The sequence below is a fragment of the Macaca thibetana genome, chromosome 5 (assembly GCF_024542745.1).
Source record: "Macaca thibetana thibetana isolate TM-01 chromosome 5, ASM2454274v1, whole genome shotgun sequence".
Lineage (NCBI taxonomy): Eukaryota > Metazoa > Chordata > Mammalia > Primates > Cercopithecidae > Macaca > Macaca thibetana.
In genome coordinates, this window is record NC_065582.1 from 173,285,769 (window position 1) to 173,309,573 (window position 23,805).

The window sequence follows — 23,805 nt, forward strand, 5'->3', positions numbered from 1 at the left end:
ATATATGATATGGTTACTATGAGTTATTGCATACATTTGAAGCTTCGTGTATAGAATGTTGTACAAGTAGCCTAAATTCATGAGGTTTCCATACATATTTCAGGTTTCTAAATCAAAATATAGGAAATCTATATTTCAGTGTATTTCAATTTTAAATTGCCTTCATGTATTATGTTTTTGACTGTAAAGAACATTGGACTGTCATTTATTTAGCTTGTATTTATTATTGAGTGCTGAGCATTAGTGAGCTCTAGTGATTCAGAATTGAAGAATTCATAGACAAATCAGTGCCTGTGGTATGCTGGAAGGAGTACTAGACATGGAATGAAATAATCTAAACTCATTTCTAACACACCTACTTGAGGCCTGAGTGTCAAGTTATAGAATTATGATGAGCTTCAATTTCCTGATGGTTTAATGGCATATTTTTAAGTATTTAACTTTATTTTGTGATAAATCTCTATGAGAAATAATCTCATAAAATTGTGTTCATATTGTTTAGAATTAGTTTTTTTATTGTGAAGTGTGGTTGTTGTAAACTCCTGTTAGTTCTTTGAGGAATTTAGCTTTTTAAAATCAAGTTAATAATATCTATTTTTTAAAATCAGGTGAGTTTTTGACACCTACACAGGCTGCTTGCAAGAATTAAGTGAGATGTTACATATGTGACAGCACTCAACATATTAAGTGCACCCAAATGTTACATTTGAATCTAAAAATTGATTTTGGTATTTCTCATATTTTAATCTTTGTTTTCTTTCAGCATTGTGAAAAGGAAAAAATGTCTTCTTCAAAAGAGCTGAAGCATGTTCATGCAAAAAGTGAACCAACTAAACCTGCCCGGAGACTTTCAGAGTCTTTGCATGTAGTTGATGAAAACAAAAATGAATCCAAAGTAGAAAGAGAACATAAAAGACGGACATCTACCCCTATTATCATGGAGGGGGCACAGGAAGAGACTGACACAAGAGATGCAAAAAGGCAAGTAGAACGTGCAGAAATTTGCACCGAAGAGCCCCAGAAACAGAAAAGCATACTTAAAAATGAAAAACATCTAAAGAAAGATGATTCTGAAACACCACATTTGAAAAGCCTACTTAAGAAAGAGGTGAAATCCTCCAAGGAGAAGCCTGAAAGAGAGAAAACTCCATCGGAAGACAAATTGCCTGTGAAACATAAATATAAAGGTGATTGTATGCATAAAACAGGTGATGAGACTGAGCTTCACTCTTCTGAGAAAGGTTTAAAGGTAGAGGAAAATATTCAAAAGCAAAGTCAACAAACAAAGCTTTCTTCAGATGATAAAGCCGAACGAAAAAGTAAACATAGGAATGAAAGGAAATTATCAGTATTAGGCAAAGATGGAAAGCCAGTTTCTGAATATATTATAAAAACAGATGAGAATGTTCGTAAAGAAAACAACAAAAAAGAGAGACGCTTGTCAGCCGAAAAAACTAAGGCAGAGCACAAATCAAGAAGGTCAAGTGATTCTAAAATTCAGAAAGATTCTCTGGGTTCCAAGCAACATGGTATCACATTACAGAGAAGAAGTGAAAGTTATTCAGAAGATAAATATGATATGGACTCCACTAACATGGATAGTAATTTGAAACCAGAAGAGTTTGTTCACAAGGAGAAACGACGAACAAAGAGCTTGTTAGAAGAGAAACTTGTGTTGAAGTCTAAATCAAAAAGTCAAGGCAAACAGTTAAAAGTTGGAGAAACAGAATTACAAGAAGGTGTCACAAAACAGGCAACCACTCCAAAACCAGACAAGGAGAAGAACACAGAAGAAAATGACTCAGAAAAACAGCGAAAGTCTAAAGTTGAAGACAAACCTTTTGAAGAAACTGGTGTTGAACCTGTATTAGAGGCTGCTTCTTCTTCAGCACATAGTACACAGAAGGATTCTAGTCATAGAACCAAGTTACCATTAGCAAAGGAGAAATATAAGAGTGATAAAGACTCCACTTCCACTAGGCTTGAGAGAAAGTTGTCAGATGGCCACAAAAGCAGGAGCTTGAAACATAGTAGTAAAGACATAAAAAAGAAGGAAGAAAATAAGGCAGATGACAAGGATGGTAAAGAAAGTGACAGTAATCATGAAAAGGCCAGAGGTAATAGTTCACTCATGGAAAAGAAATTAAGTAGAAGATTGTGTGAAAATCGGAGAGGAAGCTTGTCACAAGAAATGACTAAAGGAGAAGAAAAGCTAGCAGCAAACACTTTGAGCGCTCCCAGCGGTTCTTCCCTTCAGAGACCAAAAAAGAGTGGTGATACGACATTGATCCCTGAACAAGAGCCAATGGAAATTGATTTTGAGCCAGGTGTTGAAAATGTGTTTGAAGTATCTAAAACCCAAGACAGCCGCAATAATAATTCTCAGCAAGACATTGACTCTGAAAATATGAAACCAAAAACTTCTGCCACAGTTCTAAAGGACGAATTGAGAACTTGCACAGCAGATTCAAAAACAACAGCTCCAGCTTATAAGCCAGGCCATGGAACAGGAGTTAATAGTAATTCTGAAAAGCATACCGACCATAGAAGCACCCTGACCAAGAAAATGCATATCCAAAGTGCTGTGTCCAAACTCAACCCTGGGGAGAAAGAACCCATTCATAGAGGAACTAATGAAGTGAATATAGATTCTGAAACTGTTCATAGAATGTTACTGAGTGCCCCATCAGAAAATGATAGGGTACAGAAGAATTTGAAAAACACAGCTGCTGAAGAACATGTTGCTCAAGGAGATGCTGCTCTTGAACATTCCACAAATTTAGACTCCTCTCCATCCTTAAGTTTAGTGACTGTTGTGCCTCTGAGGGAATCTTATGATCCAGATGTAGTTCCTGTGTTTGACAAAAGAACTGTTTTAGAAGGTGGCACAGCCAGCAGCTCCCCTGTAGATCACTCTGCTCTCTCTAATCAAAGTCTGACTGTTAGGGAATCAGAAGTCCTTAAGACAAGTGACAGCAAAGAAGGTGGTGAAGGTTTCACAGTAGATACACCAGCAAAAGCAAGCATCGCTAGCAAAAGACACATTCCGGAAGGTCACCAGGCTACTTTATTGGATGGTAAACAAGGAAAGGTAATCATGCCTCTTGCAAGCAAGTTAACGGGCATGATTGTGGAAAATGAGAATGTTACCAAAGAAGGTGGTTTAGTGGACATGGCCAAGAAAGAAAGTGACTTAAATGCAGAGCCCAATTTAAAGCAGACAGTTAAAGCAACAGTAGAGAATGGCAAGAAGGATGGCATTGCTGTTGATCATGTTGTAGGCATGAGTACAGAAAAATATGCTGAACCTGTCAAACTTAAGCATAAAAGAGGCCCAGGTAAAGTGAAAGACATATCAATTGATGTTGAAAGAAGGAATGAAAACAGTGAGGTAGACACCAGTGCTGGAAGTGGCTCTGCACCCTCTGTTTTGCACCAAAGGAATGGACAAACTGAGGATGTGGCAACTGGGCCTGGGAGAGCAGAAAAGACTTCTGTTGCCACTAGTACTGAAGGGAAGGACAAAGATGTCACCTTAAGTCCAGTGAAGGCTGGGCCTGCCACAACTACTTCTTCAGAAACAAGAGAGAGTGAGGTGGCTTTACCCTGCACCAGCATTGAGGCAGATGAAGGCCTCATTATAGGAACACATTCCAGAAATAATCCTCTTCATGTTGGTGCAGAAGCCAGTGAATGCACTGTTTTTGCTGCAGCTGAAGAAGGCGGGGCTGTTGTCACAGAAGGATTTGCTGAAAGTGAAACCTTCCTCACAAGCACTAAGGAAGGGGAAAGTGGGGAATGTGCTGTGGCTGAATCTGAGGACAGAGCAGCAGACCTGCTGGCTGTACATGCAGTTAAAATCGAAGCCAATGTAAATAGCGTTGTGACAGAGGAAAAGGATGATGCTGTAACCAGTGCAGGCTCTGAAGAGAAATGTGATGGTTCTTCAAGTAGAGACTCAGAAATAGTTGAAGGAACTATTACTTTTATTAGTGAAGTTGAAAGTGATGGAGCAGTTACAAGTGCTGGGACAGAAATAAGAGCAGGATCTATAAGCAGTGAAGAGGTGGATGGCTCCCAGGGAAATATGAGAATGGGTCCCAAAAAAGAAACAGAGGGCACTGTGACATGTACAGGAGCAGAAGGCAGAAGTGATAACTTTGTGATCTGCTCAGTAACCAGAGCAGGGCCCCGGGAGGAACGCATGGTTACAGGTGCAGGTGTTGCCCTGGGAGATAATGATGCACCACCAGGAACAAGTGCCAGTCAAGAAGGAGATGGTTCTGTGAATGATGGTACAGAAGGTGAGAGTGCAGTCACCAGCACGGGAATAACAGAAGATGGAGAGGGGCCAGCAAGTTGCACAGGTTCAGAAGATAGCAGTGAAGGTTTTGCTATAAGTTCTGAATCGGAAGAAAATGGAGAGAGTGCGATGGACAGCACAGTAGCCAAAGAAGGCACTAATGTACCATTAGTTGCTGCTGGTCCTTGTGATGATGAAGGCATTGTGACTAGCACAGGCGCAAAAGAGGAAGACGAGGAAGGGGAGGGTGTTGTGACTAGTACTGGAAGAGGAAATGAAATTGGGCATGCTTCAACTTGTACAGGGTTAGGAGAAGAAAGTGAAGGGGCATTGATTTGTGAAAGTGCAGAAGGGGACAGTCAGATTGGTACTGTGCTAGAGCATGTGGAAGCTGAGGCTGGAGCTGCCATCATGAATGCAAATGAAAATAATGTTGACAGCATGAGTGGCACAGAGAAAGAAAGTAAAGACACAGATATCTGCTCCAGTGCAAAAGGGATTGTAGAAAGCAGTGTGACCAGTGCAGTCTCAGGAAAGGATGAAGTGACACCAGTTCCAGGAGGTTGTGAGGGTCCTATGACTAGTGCTGCATCTGATCAAAGTGACAGTCAGCTCGAAAAAGTTGAAGATACCACTATTTCCACTGGCCTGGTGGGGGGTAGTTACGATATTCTTATATCTGGTGAAGTCCCAGAATGTGAAGTTGCCCACACATCACCAAGTGAAAAAGAAGATGAGGACATCATCACCTCTGTAGAAAATGAAGAGTGTGATGGCCTCATGGCAACTACAGCCAGTGATGATATTACCAACCAGAATAGCTTAGCTGGGGGTAAAGATCAACGCAAAGGCTTGATGATTTCCACCAGTACCACAAATGATTACACCCCTCAGGTAAGCGCAATTACAGATGTGGAAGGAGGTCACTCAAATGCTCTGAGAACTGAAGAAAACATGGAAGGTACCAGAGTAAACACAGAAGAATTTGAAGCCCCCATGCCCAGTGCAGTCTCAGGAGATAACAGCCAACTCACTGTCAGTAGAAATGAAGAGAAAGATGAGTGTGCCATGATTTCCACAAGCATAGGGGAAGAATTTGAAGTGCCTATCTCCAGTGCAACAACCATCAAGTGTGCTGAAAGTCTCCAGCCAGTTGCTGCAGCAGTGGAAGAAAGGGCTACAGGTCCAGTCTTGATAAGCACCGCTGACTTTGAGGGGCCTATGCCCAGTGCATCCCCAGAAGTTGAAAGTCCTCTTGCCTCAACCAGCAAGGAGGAGAAGGATGAATGTGCTCTCATTTCCACTAGCATAGCAGAAGAATGTGAGGCTTCTGTTTCTGGTGTAGTTGTTGAAAGTGAAAATGAGCGAGCTGGTACAGTCATGGAAGAAAAAGACGGGAGTGCCATCATCTCCACGAGCTCGGTGGAAGACTGTGAGGGCCCAGTGTCCAGTGCTGTCCCTCAGGAGGAAGGCCACGCCTCAGTCACACCAGCAGAGGAGATGGGTGACACTGCCATGATTTCCACAAGCACCTCTGAAGGGTGTGAAGCAGTCATGATTGGTGCTGTCCTCCAGGATGAAGATCGGCTGACCATCACAAGAGTGGAAGACTTGAGCGATGCTGCCATCATCTCCACCAGCACAGCAGAATGTGTGCCAATTTCTGCCAGCATCGACAGACATGAAGAGAACCAGCTGACTGCAGACAACCCAGAAGGAAATGGTGACCTGTCAGCCACAGAAGTGAGCAAGCACAAGGTCCCCATGCCCAGCCTAATTGCTGAGAATAACTGTCGGTGTCCTGGGCCAGTCAGGGAAGGCAAAGAACCGGGTCCCGTGTTGACCGTGAGCACTGAGGAGGGGCACAACTTGCCATCAGTCCACAAACCCTCTGCAGGGCAAGGCCATCCAAGTGCTGTTTGTGCAGAAAAGGAAGAGAAGTATGGCAAGGAGTGCCCCGAAGTAGGACCATTTGTAGGAAGAGGAGAGCAAAAGAGCACTTTACACCTCATAAATGCAGAAGAGAAGAATGTATTGTTGAACTCCCTTCAGAAAGAAGATAAGAGCCCAGAGACAGGGACAGCAGGGGGCAGTAGCACAGCAAGTTATTCAACAGGAAGGGGCTTAGAGGGGAATGCTAACTCACCTGCCCACCCGAGAGGACCAGAACAGACGTCTGGGCAGACGGTTAAGGATCCCTCTGTCAGTGTTCACTATTTGGCAGCAGTAAATACCGGTGCTATAAAAGCTGATGACATGCCACCTGTCCAAGGCACAGCGGCTGAGCATTCCTTTCTTCCTCCTGAGCAACAGGGGCCTGAAGACAGCTTGAAAACTGGTACCACCAAATGTATTACTGGCCAAGAATCAAAAATTGCTCCTTCCCACACAATGATCCTTCCAGCTACCTACAGTGTAGCTCTGTTAGCTCCTAAATGTGAGCAGGACTTGACTGTAAGGAGTGATTATAGTGGCAAATGGACTGATCAAGCATCTGCTGAGAAAACAGGAGATGGTAACAGCACAAGGAAATCATTCCCTGAGGAAGGAGACGTAATGGTTACTGTGTCTTCTGAAGAAAATGTGTGTGACATAGGTGAGAATCTGTACCTAATTGCAAATTTTAACATTTTACAAGGATGATTGTACAACAGAGTGCGTTTAGGACAGTCTTCCAAAAGATGGTTTTGGTTCCAGAAAGATGAAATATCTATAAATTTTTTTCTCATATCATAATGTTGCAAAATAACTCATCAAACTTGAAGGTCAAACTTCTCTAAAAGGTACTTGTGTTTAAAAGTTTAAAACCTTTGGCCCATTTCTCATGTGTGGGGAGAGAAAAAGCAGGAGGCTGAGGCATGGGAAGTCCACATGTTATTTACATGACTGCTGCAACTTACTAAACCTCTTTGACCTACAGGTTTCTTGTCAATCAAAAGGAAGAGTACCCTACCACAACCCAATGAAAGCAATATATGTATTTTTTACCACCCTCATTTTACAAATGAGGAAATACGGTCAGAAAATTTAAATAGCGTTCATGGTCCTCGGTGACTTTTAGAAGAAAAAAAGCTTCCGAGCCTCCATTTCTTGTATAAAATGGGGATAATAAGATGGGATCACAATACAAAGGCAAACATGATTCCAACCCTCATCTGATTAGAGGTTTGCAGTATGTATTTGTTCAGTCTGCTGGTTCCTTTGAATCAAGGGAGCACATTATTCTTTTTAACTGAGCCTATTTTTCAGGTGAAATGAGTTTCTAGTTTAGAATATATTTGAAAGTGAAAGGAAACATTTTTCCCTGCTGATAGATTTTGGACAGTGCTGGTCTGTTAGAAATAGTTAATGACTTTCAAGGATATTATATCAGTCATGCCTTACACTATCCAACTTCAGATACTTTAAGTGGACAGTGACACTTTAAAGCGTGACAATTGCCTAGAATGGTATTAAGCACAGGATGCTGTGAGAACCAAAGGGTCCTTATGCGCTGGACTTGAAGGGGCAGAGGAATTCTTTTCCACTCTGACTGTATAAATTGTAGCATCCTGGACTTTTAACTGAAACAGACCTTAGCCATCAGCTAACCCAGTCTCAGGAAACTGAGGCCAATAGATTTAGTCTTGTTCATTATAGAGACTTAGGAGAGTTTAAGAAATGCTCCAAGGGTTGAAACAAGTAACTTTACAAGTTTCTGTTGAATTTAGCCTAGAGTAAATTGAATGCTTCAGAAGTTTTTATGACTCAATCATTGCTACAATTACTCATCCCTCTTTTTTTCCTGAAGAAGTGAAAATAGAAGGGTTTCTACAGAAGATTCTACACAATCTACAGAAGGATATAGGAAAGAGGCAAGACCAGAGTAGAATCTCTCCACCTGACAAAATTTTATTTTCTTTTTGTCTACCTCACAGTTTAACTTTGTGTTCAGTATTTGTGTTCAATGTGAAGCAAGTAAAGTGAATCTGTTACTAAATCACCTGTACTGAGAATAGACCTTAGTGACTCAGAATATTTTTAAGGACAAACTTGATGGAGATCGCTGCAGAAAAATACTTGGAAATGAAGATGTCTCCACAGATAATACTTTTGTCATTCTTTCTGGGCAGTTATCTTACTGTGCAAACAAGAATTTCACTCACCCAAAATGAGCACGTAATCCCTGCCTTTCATCCAGATTCTTTTTATACAACATATTCCTTTTGGTCATTTTCTACTGACAGCAAAATAAACCAGAAAAGGAAGGTGGCACGGCATGTCAGATAACCACATTCCATTACTTTTGACCCCAGATGTATTTTGCAAGCAAATTCTTAAATTGTACTAAATGGCTTGAATTTTATTAGGCAATGAAGAGTCTCCATTGAATGTTTTGGGAGGATTGGAACTGAAAGCCAACTTGAAAATGGAGGTATGGCTTATAATTCAGCTGTGCTGAACTGTAAGTGATTATCATCACATATACACATATTTATACTTATGTGATATATAGCTCCTGTTCTCATTGTACTTATGACACTTAGTGGTGCTATTGTCATATCCTGTGGGGGAGAAAGTTAAGAACCTCAGTAATCTTAGTAAATAGTGCCATCATCAGTTCCATTTACTCAAGCCAGAAACACAAGAGTCACCATAAGTTTCTCCGTCATCCCACATTTTATTTATCGCCATTTCTTACAGGTTCCATTTCCAGAATATAACATGAGTCCATCTATTTCTGTTTCTACAGTCACCACCTTAGGCTAAGCCACTACTTCAGTAGCCTCTCCATTAGGCTTATTTTGCTCCAGCCCTCCTCCAGTGTGATTCACACTGCAGGTAGTCTTTAGAAACATAACTTAGGCCCTGTCATAGCTCTGCTTAAAATTTGTGGTGGCTTCCCATCATGCTTAGAATAAAATCTGCTTTTTGTTTGTTTGTTTGTTTTTTTGTTTTTTTGAGACGGAGTCTCGCTCTGTTGCCCAGGCTGGAGTGCAGTGGCGCGATCTCGGCTCATTGCAAGCTCCGCCTCCTGGGTTTACGCCATTCTCCTGCCTCAGCCTCCTGAGTAGCTGGGACTACAGGCGCCCGCCACCGCGCCTGGCTAATTTTTTGTATTTTTAGTAGAGACGGGGTTTCACCGTGGTCTCGATCTCCTGACCTTGTGATCCGCCCGCCTCGGCCTCCCAAAGTGCTGGGATTACAGGCGTGAGCCACCGCGCCCGGCCTTTTTTTTTTTTTTTTTTTTTTTTAAAGCATGGCTTTGGTGCTTACACAATTTAGTCTCCATATCCTCTTTCTAGCCTGATCTCAAGGCACCATCCAAGTATATGTGACAAGACGGCAGTGAACATGGGGGTTATGAACACCACAAAGGAAACACAACTTGCCCAATAGGAGCAAGGGGCAGGTAGACAGGAGGGCTTGCAAGGATGACACTGAAATAGAATTTTGAAAGTAGAGTGGAAATTTCCCAGAAGAGAAAGAAAGAGCCTTCCAAGCAAAGAGAATGTTGTGTTCTAGACTCAGAGACAGGAGGGCACGTGGTGTGTCTCAGGCACTGCAGTGGTTCACGGTGAGCTGTGGTGAGACTTAAGCCTGGAAGGCAGTGGGAGCCCATCAGGAAGAGTCTTGTGTGGTGTGCTGAGTTGGGGGTTTTACCTTTAAAGCAATAGAAGACCCATTGATGGATGAAATACAAAATTAAATTGATTTTTTACTTGCTTGGTTTTTAAAGTTTGATGTATTTATTTTTAAGTTTTGTGTACTCTTAAAAGTAGGCTTTTATATTGTTTCAGGATGCTAGGGTTTTTTGTTTAATTCACTTGAGGTTAGTCTTCTTGTAAAAACCCGGGTTAACTTATTTTTACGGTGCTTTGGATTTTTTAGGCTTATGTGCCTTCAGAGGAAGAGAAAAATCGTGAAATTCTGGCACCACCAGAAAGTCTGTGTGGGGGAAAGCCAAGTGGGATAGGTGAGCTTCTTAGAGTGGTTGTCGACATTGTTTTTGTTTTTGCCTTGCGTGCGGTTTTACCTTTCTAAAAATCAATAGTTGATGCATAATAACATACAGTCTATATTAATTTGCCTCTCACTTTTTAAAATAGATTAGGGAGAATTCTTTACTATCTTATTTTTAACATACACTTTTCCTCATGAAATGTCAATCAACATTACGTAGGGTAATTGTTTAAATCTGATTACCTCCAAATAATAATGCAAAACGAAAGTTGTTTTGGAGCAAACACTTGCTCTATCCCAGCAGTGTTTCTCCATACCCCTGCCTGTCTCCAGACACTATTGCAGCTCACTTCCAAAAGGCTAGTCTGAGCCTAAGGACCCACTTTACACCATTTGCTCTTGTCTCTTGCTCAGGCTTTTGCCCCAGTGGCTGCACAGAAACTACTCTCAGCTTATATAACCTCTTCTCAGTCTCTCTGTGCAACATTCTTCATTGTGGACTACAGATTTTAAGGGAGAGCCTCAGTATCAGAAAGGATAAAGGCAGGAGCTCTTAAATGTTTTGATCTCAAGGACCAAAACTTACTGAAAAATTAGCGACAACCCCAAAGAGATTTTGTTATATGGCTTATACCTGTTGACATTTGCCAAATAAGAAATTAAAATTGAGAAAAGTAAATATTAAGTCACTATTAATTCAATATAATTAACTCACTATAAGTTAACAACTCTATTTTCATGAAAAATAGCTAGATTTTCCAAAACAACACAATTAAGTGATAAAAGTGACCTTGTTTTGCATTTTTGCAAATCCCTTTAAGTCTGGCTTAATAAAAAACAGCAGTTTCTCATATCTGTTTTCACATTCAGTCCTGTTGCTATTTATTGTTTTGGTTAAAGTAAATGAAGAAAATCCAACATTACAGATAGATGGTTGGGTTTTTGTTTTTATTTTGTTTTGTTTTAGTTTAGTTTTGTTTTGTTTTGTTTGAGACGGAGTCTCACTCTGTTGCCAGGTTGGAGTACAGTGGCGCAATCTCGGCTCACTGCAACCTCCGACTCTCTGGTTCAAGCTATTCTCTTGCCTCAGCCTCCTGAGTAGCTGGGATTGCAGGCACACACCACCATGCCCAGCTAATTTTTGTATTTTTAGCAGAGACGGGGTTTCACCATATTGGCCAGGATGGGTCTCGATCTCCTGACCTTGTGATCCGCCCGCCTTGGCCTCCCAAAGTGCTGGGATTACAGGCGTGAGCCACCGCACCCAGCCGATGGTTGGGTTTTAGTAGCCTTTTCAAATAATTATGGGTACATCTTGGCCTGTGGAAAATTCCATTGAGCACTCATGAGTCTGTAAAACAAATAATGTTAGTTTGGCCCTTGTGAATTCCTTGACGGAAAGCCTCAGGAATTCCCCATAGAGGCTGGACCATACTGGCTTAAGGAAATGGAAATGAGAAGAACTGTGACAGTGAGGAATTATTTCTAATTTGTATTGCAAACATGATTGCGTATTTTCTTCTGATTCCCACAATATTTTTTTTAAGTACTAGGAACTATAGAGTATGTGACCAAATTTAAGCCGGTCCTCCATTTTTTTCCACAATGTTAAAATGTCCATGCAAGTCAAGTGGAATAAACAGTCAGGGTGATTTTGGTTGTAAGCTAATTACTGTGACCAGAGGAATGTAGCTTACTAGTTGACTTAAGTCAGGTGCTGTGTTCCTGGATCCACTTGGTATTCCAGACCACAGTTTGGGCTCTTGGGAAAGGTGCCAGGAGGGCAACTGTAATGTCTACTGTAGTTGGATTGGCTCTTTAAATTATTTCCCTGACAAACATCAAGTCTGCTACCTGTGAGTACTAGGGAAATCAACATGGAAATGACAGATGGAAATAAGTCATTCACTGAAATCAACCTGCAAATAAGGTACTATAATAAAGATACTTACTTGACTGTGGGAGTCAGCTTCCCTGATGTAAGACCTCAGGGAAGACTTGTGTTGGCTCAATCAGTCTCTTCCTTCACCCCCTCCTTTAATTATAGAAAGTAAGATATACAGAAATGCATAAAATGTTTCCCACTCCCTATGAGTAACCACCTTCAGTACAATAAAATTATATTGTTCTAGAATTTTTTTTCACTCGACCATATATTGCAGTCACCCATCATTACTTTATCAGCATATACAGATCCACTTCTTTGTTTTAATAGCTAAATAATCGTCCCTAATACCAGTTTTAGATATTTTAGTGGTCTCAGGGTTTCTACTGTTACAGGGCTGCAACAAACTTCCATAATGCATATCACTACATGTGTTTTACCAGGTATTTTCATAAAATTGGATTGGGGGAGGGAGGGTCAAAGAATATGCAGGTTGAGTATCCCTAATCCAAAAGGTTTGGATCAGAAGTATTTAGAATTTCAAATTTCTTAGGATTTAGGAATATGTGCGTTACACCTCATTGAGCATCCCATATCTAAAAATTCAGTCTGAAAGTTCCAGCGAGCCTTTCCTTTGATAGTCATGTTGGCACTCAAAGAATTTCAGATTTTTGGAGCATTTCAGAGTTCTCATTTTTTAATTTGGGATGCTTAACCTGTATACATTTTGAATTGTTATAAGTACTTGTTACTCATTTGGGGCTAAATATTGAGTAATGAGTAGGTATGCATTAGGTGTACAAGGCAAAGAGAAGGGCAGTAGATGTGGAGTGATTCAGATTAAGTGAATAGTGCATATAAATCTCACCCATGACTTATCTGGGGAGGTTTGGGGAGTGGGAGCAGTTGAGGACCTTCTTACACAAAACCATCTGAAAGGGTCTCGAAGCCTTGTAAGAAGTGTCAGCCAGTCCTGGAAGACCACACCAAGACTTAGTAAGTCATTTATGCTGGCATGTTAAAACCCTGAAGATGACTAATCTATTCAAAACTTGGACAGATACATTAGTTAAAATGTGCATGGGTGTTTTATACTACAAATAATTAACGTCTCATTTGTTAATTGTCAAGAAGCTAACATTTTTGGATTCTGAAGTCCATTGTTCCCACAGCTATATTTCAGATAGCTTTACTGTGTTTAGGTACAGTTCAGTAAGAGATCTACTTACGTAAAAGGAAGTTGTTTAAAAGAAAAATGTGTGTTCTGTCATTGTTGAGTAGAAACAGTAGACTTTGTACTTCATGTTTCCAAAGAATATAAACAGACCATTGCTGTTTGAGGGGATAGGATCTAACTTTTCATTTGACACTATTATTTTAAATGAACCAGTGTTATACTGCAGCTTAACAGCTACATTAAGGTCTTTTACTTTTTTTCTAAGCTTCAGATCACCAACATAGTTAAATCACCATAGCGATTTAATATACCACTGCTATTACTATAAAAATGCAGTCAACATTAATTTCTGTTGTCTTTTTCTGGTAGTATTTTCTGGTAGTACAACATGGATTGATTGTGGGAAATAAGTGGTCAGAATGTTATAATTTATGAAGGCAACTAAGCCACTTGGTGACATAGGATAGGTTCCCCATCCTAAAAGTCTTCAAATTTATTTCTCTACATTTCAGAAACAATACTCAGTTTCTTTACATCTCATTTTTGTTTTTGAACAGCTGAACTCCAGAAGGAGCCTTTGTTGGTGAATGAATCACTAAATGTAAGTCACTGTAATGATTTTGATTTTTGTGGTTATTGGATTTTTTTTTTTATTTTTTGGAGAGCTATTGAGGAGGAGCCATCTGGAGGGGTTACGTGTATACTTCTGTAGGAGCCAGGAGGCATTTGGTAATGTACTCTTCATTTGAGTTCAGCATCCTGACAGCATCTTTCACTAGCTCTTTTCCACGTACACCTATACTCACTGACGAAGAACTCTGAACTTTCTATTGTTTATTATTATAACAGGATTGAAAATTGGATTTTGATGTCTTAAATCATCCTGGTGCTATAGACAAAATAGATTTTAGTTTGAGAATTAAATTTCACTTCATGTTTTTAGACAACTTTTCTCAACATACTAACCTGTAACTGCTATGTGTCTGTATTTTTTTTCCCAGATGTGGCTCTCATAATCCCTTTCATTCTTGAAAGAGTCTTCTTTTGGGCTTTCTGTCTTAATGTATTTATAAGGAACCTCGTATTGTACCAGGAGTGAACATTTTATAAAATGTTTCCAAATGTGCAGACAACTGCATTCTTTCCAATGCCCCTAGAGGAATTGGGGTACTATCAGTGAACCGTGGAATCAGAGTACTTCCTCATCAACCACCCTATTTTGTAGCTAGAAATTCATACACCATATGCTGAATAAGAAGAAAGAGAAAAGCACCACTTGGTGTGGTTCAAGTTTGCCATCCAAGAGTTAAAAATATTTTGACTGGGCACAGTGGCATGGCCTGTAGTCCCAGCTACTGAGGAAGTTGAGGTGGGAGGATCACTTGAGCCCAGGAGTTTGGGTCCAACCTGGGCAACGTAGCAAGACCCTGTCTCTAAAAATAATTTTTTTTAATAAAATAAATTTTAAAAGTTAAAAAGACTTTAAATGGAGTTGAAGCTTACCGAGCCAGGTGGCATGTTCTCCATCCTACCTCAGTCCCCCGAGTCCACCAACAGCTATCTTTTCCCCAGTCGAGCATAATTGTCCTTTCCAAATGTGTACAAAAGCCTGTGACCAGGACTTAGGATATTATAGGATATTTATCTTATTTATTCTTACTCTTTTGCCATTGGCTGCTTTAAGGACAGGAAGAATAAGCACAATAATTTGTTAAACTGAAACCTTTTCAAAAAGAAGATGCTGCATGCTTCTGAGCTTCTGGGTGAAATTAAAAAGAATATGTACCCCAATTCCTTTTGGCATTTGTACAAATAGCCAGGTTATGTAAATTACCTTCTCTCCTCTCTCTCTCTTTTAGCCTTTAAATTTTTTGTGAGACTATCCATAAATATCTTTTATATTATATATTTAGGTTGAAAATTCAGACTTCAGAACAAATGAAGAAATTCATAGCAAATCTTATAACAAAGGAGGTAAGTTAATGAATTTCATAGCCATAGATTTAATATTAATTATAGTTGCCATTTATTGAGTGTGGTCTGTATACCAGGCCTTGTGTTAATTATTTTACATATTTTTCTCTCATTTAATTCATAGTAATTCAGTAAAGTGATAGTTAACAGCATCACTCCTGTAGTTGAGGAAAACGAGTCTTAGACCAGGTGACTTCTTCCAAGCCATAGAGCTTAAAAGTGATGTCTCACTTTAAATAGCTACTAGAACTTTGCCATTAATCTCACAGTTGACTCAATCCAACATGAATACAAAACACATAGTCCCTTGTGGATTGCAAGTACCCAACTGTGAAATGTGTTAACTTCTGACAGACAGTTTAGGATGGTGGCATATCAAGGATGTCACATTTTTGTGGGTCTTCTCCCAGGGGTGAGGTCTGGTGGCCATACAACCTGTGTAGGCTGCCAACTCTGGACAGATAATTCCCTTCTCAAACAGAACATAGAATTTTCTTGATGCTTACTAATTTTGTTAATTTTCTATTGTAAGAGTGGGAAAAGAGGCTTATTTACTTATATAGTTATTTTTATAACATATACCATATTTCAAACAAAAGTAAAGTGGTAATAAACACCCATGTGCCCCCAACTTTGTTTTGCCCTATCTTACAATTTATTTGCTTCACATACCTTTTAAAAAATATTAGTTATGGTGGAATCCCCATTTACCCCTTCCCAATCCCAATCTCTTTCCCTTTAATCCCACTCCAAAAGGAACCACTATTATGCATTAGTTATATATAGGTCCATAAACAACATGTAACATATGTTGCCTTCGTTAGATAAATATGTGGTCTCACATTACATAAACCCTCCCCACCTTATTTGCTCATTCAGCAGTTTGAGATTTTGTTCTGTTGATTTGTATTAACTCTAATTATTTTCATTGCTTTCGAATATACCACAGTTAGTATTTTTTGCTTCATTTGTACATTATTTTGCACATGTAGGTATTTTGAAGCTTTTCCCAATTACAAAGAGTGCTACTGTGTATGTTCTCCTACCTTTCCCAGTGTATATGTAGTGTACTTATATTTCTGGGTATGGAATTGCTCAGTTATAGGCACCTCTTCAACTTTACTGCATGTGCTAAATTGACCCCAAGTAGTGTACCAGTTGTCACTCTATAGCATCTCCTGTATTTGGTATTGTTTGACTGGTGAATGTTTGTTAGCCTGATGATTATGATGCAGTGATTCATTGTTTTCATTGATGCTTCTTAATACTGTGTTGCTACACAAAGTGGGGGGAAGGGCCTTGAAGTCTTCTGTGTAAAGTCCAGTGTTGTTACCCCCGACATGTTACTGACCTCCTTGAACCCCGTTCCCTCACATCTACAAGTGGAGGAAGAAAGAGAACTTAACTGACGGAGTTGTGTGGAGGATCCCATCAAAAATCATTTGTGAACTATCTACCACAATGCCTTGTACTGGTACTCAGTAAAGTTACTCACTCAGTTTTCTCCCAGCCCCCTAACACACACCTACAATAAGTATTGGAATATAAAAAGATTTAAGATTTTTTTTTCTTTTTTGTATTTATTACTCAGAGATATCCAGTGATAGAAAAGACAACGCAGAAGCCATAAGCAGTCACAGTGTTGAGGCAGATCCTAAAGAGGTGCGTTTTAATAAACTCAAGTGTTTGATATTTTATACATAATATTTTCACTGTGCACAAAGAAGGGCTTTAGGAAGGCTTTACTTCTTTGTATAAATTAAATATTAATGGGTATACTGAGAGTTCCACATGTCACTTTTACCTGTATATGCCCTTTCAATGTTTAGGCAAATAGCAGTTCTCAGGACTGTCTGGAAGTGCCCATGTTGTATAGTCAGAATGGTTTTTCATGCACCTTTCATCAACCATAAGAAGTCCATGTTTAATCAGCCACTAAGCAGAAAAATACTACTAATTATGACATGCCATCAGTTGTAAGATATATATAGCTTGACTTCAGAGATGGTGAAATGATAAATAATTTTTTAAACATGTGTTTTAGAATTATTGAAATACAGTATGTAGCTAGAAATAGCATGTTTTGTATGAATTTACATTCAAACCCAGAAAAAAGACTAAAGCTTACAAAATTAGTCTAATCCAAATCTAAATATCAAGTGTTCTAGATTTTTTTTTTTTTTTTTTTTTTTGAGATGGAGTCTTGCTCTGTCGCCCAGGCTGGAGTGCAGTGGCATGAACGCTGCTCACTGCAAGCTCCGCCTCCCGGGTTCACACCATTCTCCTGCCTCAGCCTCCAAGTAGCTGGGACTACAGGCACCCACCACCATGCCTGGCTAATTTTTTTCTCTATTTTTAGTAGAGATGGTTTTTCACCATGTTGGCTAGGATGGTCTTGATCTCCTGACCTCGTGATCCACCCGCCTCGGCCTCCCAAAGTGCTGGGATTACAGGCATGAACCACCGCACCCGGCCAAGTGTTCTAGATTTTTTTAAAATGTGTATCTCAACTTATTCCCAAGGTTAGAAACTAATACAGTGTGCCCCCATTTCAGTTTATTTGAATCAAGATTCTATGGCCTTTGATCTAGTCATTCTTAATTCCAGGTTGAAGAGGAAGAAAGGCATATGCCTAAAAGAAAAAGAAAGAAGCATTATCTCTCTTCAGAAGATGAACTGGGTATTTATATATGTTTCTGTTTTAGACATCTGTGAAAAATCATATTATTTTTATATCCAAAAGAGTGAGCCAAAAACAGAGAGAATTTTTGAGGATAGTAACTGTCTACTTCACAAGTCTTGAGGCTAATTTGTTTCTAGACTGGCTTGATACCTCCAGGGTCCTTTCTGGACCTCAGTCTAGAAACTAAATTGTTTCTTGCAGAAGACCCAACCCCTGGATCTCAAAGATAGACTCTCTCTGGAACCACACCCCGGGGCCCAGCCAGGTGCCACTGCAGTCTGTATTTTGTATCATAAGCAGATGCCCTACAGAGCTAGTGAAGCACTTTAGTCCCAAAGTGCCTCTAACACCCCTTCTGTGCTTCATACTATTGATTTTCTCATGGTCTGTAATGGTGCCCTCTAGTAGAACAGCAGTAATAGAAGTGTTGTACATTCATTTTGTCTAATACAGAAGCTACTAGCCACATGTCACTGTTGAGCACTTGAGAGTGGTCAGTGGAAACAAAAGACTGAATTTTTAATTGTTTTTAAATTATTTTATATTTCAGTAGCCACTTGTGGTTAGTGACTATCATGTTGAACAGTGCACTGACCTTTAATACTTGACATAAAGGAGAAGTTCAATACTTATTGAATGACTACATGAGAAAGAATGAAGAGTGAAGAATGAAATATTTATATTTTATATTATTTGGTAGCAATTTAATGAGTTCCTGATGTATTCAGGTACTATCTATGGTACATTATACACATTCCCATTTAATCTTTACAATAAACTTGTAAGTTAGATGTTGTTGTCATCTTATAAATAAAGAGATTAAGGTTCTGAAACATGACGATTTTATCTTCACCACATAAATCTGATTCCAAAGCCCATGGTCTCAATTACTATGCTATACCTCTTACGTGGTAACTCATTTAGAAAGTTAAAGTATCTCTGGAAACTATACACTAAGCCCTTCCCACAGAACCCACTACTTCATTGGTGTCATGTGACCATATGGGGATTTTTGTATTTTGTTTTATTTTTACTTGGCCAGGGCAAAAGGCAAGTGTTCAGTGCTCATATCACATGATATTATAAATATAGAGTAACTTTTGGCTTCTCTGTATCACAGGCCTAAGAAAGAAGGCTCAAACAGTCTTAAAATAGAACTATGTATTTCATTTTTCATTTAGCTTTTGTTCATTTGTGATTCTGTCTAAACTGATTTACAGATGATAATCCAGATGTCCTGGATTCCAGAATAGAAACAGCACAAAGGCAGTGTTCTGAAACTGAGCCACATGACACAAAGGTATTTTTTCCACATATTAAAGTTTTGGGTGGGGGTAGGGAGGCCTAATTACAGCATTGTGAATACTTATTATAATATTTTTTCATTTTAGTATCCCCCTTTATATGTCTCTAATAATAATCACTTTATTATAAAAGGTGTATATTTTTAGTCTCCTCCCCAAAATCAAATGTTGCACTTTATAATTCTTAAACTGCAAGATTGTCTTATTATAATTTAAATATAACATTGCTTAGGTTTTTGTTCAGTAGTATTGATTTCTTAAGGTGTCTAAATGTTTTCTTCCAAAGTAGAATGTGCTTTATCACAGATATACTTGCACCAAAATACTGAAATACAGTCACATATATTTAAATATTAGTACTTTACTCTCTAGCTTACCTCCTGTATTAGTCTGTTCTCATGCTGCTAATAAAGACATACCTGAGACTGGGTAATTTATAAAGGAAAGAGGTTTAATTGACTCACAGTTCCACATGGCTGGGGAGGCCTCACAATCATGGTGGAAGGCAAAGGAGGAGCAAAGTCACATCTTAACATAACAGGCAAGAGGGCATGTGCAGGGGAACTCCTCTTTATAAAAGCATCAGATCTCATGAGAGTTATTCACTGTCAGGAGAACAGCACAGGACAAACCTGCCCCCCCGATTCAATTACCTCCCACTGCATCCTTCCCACTACAAGTGGGGATGATGGGACCTGTAATTCAAAATGAGATTTGAGTGGGGTCGCAGCCAAACCATATCACCTCCTACCTTTAAAATCTGGGTACTATAAGGATTGGCCTTACCCATTGCCTTTTTTCCTGTGGTCTTATTTTCATCTTATGACTCACAGAACCTCCTCACAAATTTTTATTTGTGCTCTGCTGTCTCTTTTGTTGTAGGCCCAGATTTTTTCATTCCCTACTAGATACTTCTTGGGTGTTCTTCCATTTCTGAGACTCAGTACTCTAAAATTTCTCATTGTCTGTCTAAACTAGTTCCCTCTTTTCCTCTCTCTTTCCCTAATTTAGAGAACTGATTTCCAGTTCTCTAAAACCAGACTTTGGTCTCTTTTTTCCCCCAGTAACCGAAGAACTAAATAAAAAGTAGGAAAAGATTTAATAACCTAAGAGGGAAAGTGGCATATTGTCATGAATTTTAGTTGGTTGTGACCAAAGGAAGAAACAGGCTCTTAAGCTATGCCTCACCCTGCCCTGTCCAAAATCAAAAATCCTGAGACGATCCTTCTAAATTTGAAGAAAAGTAGATTGAAGGGGTATTGTTTTATTTTCTCTTAAATTTCATGATTTTTCAATGTTAAATTTAAATAAAATCTAATGTAACTATTTTCATTAAGCAGTTTTATAGACATGGTATTTTCAGTTACTACAAAAGAATCCTTTCTTACATGGAAAGCTGTCTGCAATAGCATTTATTTGATGTCATCTTAATATTAGTAATTTTTGGACAGTAAATTGGGAGTGATTTCATCATTTCTGTTAAAGTTTTCTGTGTAGCAAATATGTACCATTTTATAAAAGCAATAAAGTCATTATTCTGAAATGTGTATAGGAAGACCAAAAGAAGACCAAAATTGAGTAAGTGAAAAAATTCTAGGCACTGGAAAAATAAAAGCAGGAAATAAAAAGTGAGTTGCATGCATGTCATCAGGATCTGATTAAGTGCTTACAGGACCAAGCGTTGGTTCTGAAAGAGCCAATTCAGAAACAGAAATGCAGTTCATCCAGTGGTTTGAAGACTTTTGTGCAGGACATCTTCAGCCCCCACTATATGAAACAGATATAAGTGTAGATGTTCTGGCTGAAATGAGGGAGAAGACCTCAAACACTTCAACCCGCTCCAACACACACACACACACACACACACACACACACACACTCTCACACTCTCACTCTCTCTCTCTCTCTCTCTCTCTCTCTCTCTCTCTCTCTCTCTCTCTTTCTCTCTCTCTCTCCCTCCCCCCGGCGTCACACACGTGCTGCCTTGCTCCCTCTCACACACACATTCTCTCTCACACACTCTCTCTCTCTCACACACACACACACACACACACACACACACAGAGCACTTGAAGAGGTCCTGCACTGAAAATGGCAGTGCAGCATGAGGGTCTCAGTGAAGCCTCAATGTTGATGTGTTGATAAGGTCAGAGCAAATAGGTTTCTCCTTGGCTTTCCCAAGTGAGTGGACCTTCCATCCTCTAAATTAGCACTCTCCCAAGGTACCACAAGCCCTCAGAATGTGAGAAGAAATGGTAGAACCACCATTTATATATGCCTTTTATCTAAAAATCTTAAAAATTAATCTCTACTAATATTTACTGTATAGATTGGCCCTGATGCTATCACTGAAAGTGAGCTCTCCTCTGACGTCACCTGTTAGTCTTACATTGTAATCGCACGTCTTGGACCTAGTTATGTAGTACTGTCAGAGTACCTTAAGGGAAGCTGGGAGTCCCACAACACAGAGGACTTGACATTGAGACCCTCACTTATTTGTTCACTTTCAGCATTTTATGACTTAATAGCTTACAGATGCTCAACTAAATGAATTTGCAGAGTTTGTTTACCTTGTTTTAATTGAACTGACCCTCCCAAAACAGACACTGGTTTGAGATTTCTGCAAAAATAACCACAACAAAAAACCCCATAAGACACAGAGAGTATTTGTAATCCAGATACAAACAAATAACAAGAGAAATGGCTGAACTGACACTTCTTTTACTAGGAAGTAACAGAAGCTCTGTGTCATCCTCATTGTTAGGTAAAAAAGAATGAAGATCTAATCATATCTGACATGAAGTGGGTCAGAAATTCCAGTGTTTCAGAAGACTGTGTGAAATGTGGATTTGCTTTTATATCCATCCCCTTCCAGTCCCTGAAAGGCTATATCAAAACCCAATGACATTGAATTCTTCCAAGTAGGGAAGTCGGGGGTGAGGGCATTTCATTATAGATCCCTTTAAATTTTGAACCACGAGAATATATTTCTACTCAAAAATAAGTAAAATTAAAATTAATGGAAATGTGGATTTACAGTTGTTTATAATGGGCCATTAAAGTAAAATTAATGCTTACTTTAGTTTCCTATTTCATCTTGATCTTATTCTACTTTATATATTTTTGTTTATATACTGTATTAGTATTATAGTATAAACGATTTGGCATTTCATGCTGAGAACTTTCTTGCTACTACGGGGGGATAATTTAATTGCTGAAAGATCACTGCTCCAATTCAGCCCATCTGGATACCCATAAATTCCCTTTGGCACCTCCCAAATTATTGCTTCCCCACATCTGCCCCCTCCATCATCCCACAAAGATAAATATCTGTTGCCAATATCTGTCCATTTTTCCTTTGGAGTTTGTCTTAAAAAGACAAAATCCAAGCGGAGGGAGGAGAAGAGCAATTTCTATTTTGCAGGAAAGAAAATGGCCTTGATATTTTATACTTGAACCTTATCTCATGCTTTTCTGTTCTCAGAATGTTCAGCAATAATAGTTACATTTCAAAAACATTTTCCAAAAAACTATCCTAAAAAAGAGGGAGTTTTTTTGAAATAGAAAGGCATACTTGGGTGGGGAGGATGAATGGATGAAGGCTTCAGTTTGAAGAAGCTTCTGGTCTTTTTCAACTTCTCTATAGGAAGAGAACTCCAGAGATTTGGAAGAATTATCTAAAACCAGTTCTGAGACAAATAGCACTGCCTCCAGGGTCATGGAAGAAAAAGGTGAGTAAAACATCTGCTTAGGTAAATTGACTGAACCTTCAAAGCAGCCATTGTATCTCTCAACAACCGAAACATCTATTCTGCTCATTTACTTTCCCTGTATAATAAAGTGCCTCATGCTTAAGATTAGGGATCATTTTTAATTTGGATCCTGCTATACCCAAAATGTGCTGTTTACTAGTCACCCCAACTCAGGCTTACTAATTTTGATGGTAGAAACATGAAAATGGAGTGTGTGTTCATGTGTGGCTGCAGCTATGTAGGTCACTTGGGTAAAGATGGGGAAGGCTGACCGTGGCCACTAGCAGTGGACAAAGCTCTTCCTTTTCTACAGATGAATATAGCAGCAGTGAAACTACTGGTGAAAAGCCAGAGCAGAACGATGATGACACCATAAAATCTCAGGAGGTGAGATGTGCTTTTCATATTTATTTGTTCACAATTATTTAAGCACTAAAACCAAATTAAATTCGTTAAATACTGTTACCTTGAGTTTTTCTTAAGTACTTTGAAGGAGCTCGGGGTTTTTTTAGTGCAATGGGGTACCATTTCATACAGTGCATTTTATCAGTGTCATTTTGATTAATTTTGTTGTCTTCATCTTTGTTTCTTCAAAACATTTGTATGAGACCCACTTATGTCATAGCCAGAAAGGATCAGCTCAGTGCTCTACATCAGTGTCAACGTCAGGTTCCTGGCCTAACATTGGAGGCTATCTGAGCCATGGAGTCCAGCTAGGATGAAATGGGAACAGCAGCAGCAGGTTGTGCAGAAGGCATGCAGGGAATACTCTAGGGAACCTAGT

General features: G+C 39.2%; 1 protein-coding gene across 2 annotated transcripts in view; it reads left to right on the forward strand.

Moving 5' to 3' along the window:
- Positions 1-23,805, forward strand: part of BOD1L1 (biorientation of chromosomes in cell division 1 like 1) — a 59,796-nt gene that overhangs the window by 22,125 nt on the left and 13,866 nt on the right. For both annotated transcript variants that reach the window (XM_050791639.1, XM_050791640.1), the window contains exons 10-19: positions 764-6,899; positions 8,653-8,717; positions 10,175-10,259; positions 13,866-13,909; positions 15,222-15,282; positions 16,874-16,944; positions 17,890-17,962; positions 19,186-19,265; positions 22,916-23,000; positions 23,335-23,408. In XM_050791639.1, coding sequence (XP_050647596.1) covers positions 764-6,899; positions 8,653-8,717; positions 10,175-10,259; positions 13,866-13,909; positions 15,222-15,282; positions 16,874-16,944; positions 17,890-17,962; positions 19,186-19,265; positions 22,916-23,000; positions 23,335-23,408 — 6,774 coding nt within the window. The remainder of the gene's footprint in view (positions 1-763; positions 6,900-8,652; positions 8,718-10,174; positions 10,260-13,865; positions 13,910-15,221; positions 15,283-16,873; positions 16,945-17,889; positions 17,963-19,185; positions 19,266-22,915; positions 23,001-23,334; positions 23,409-23,805) is intronic.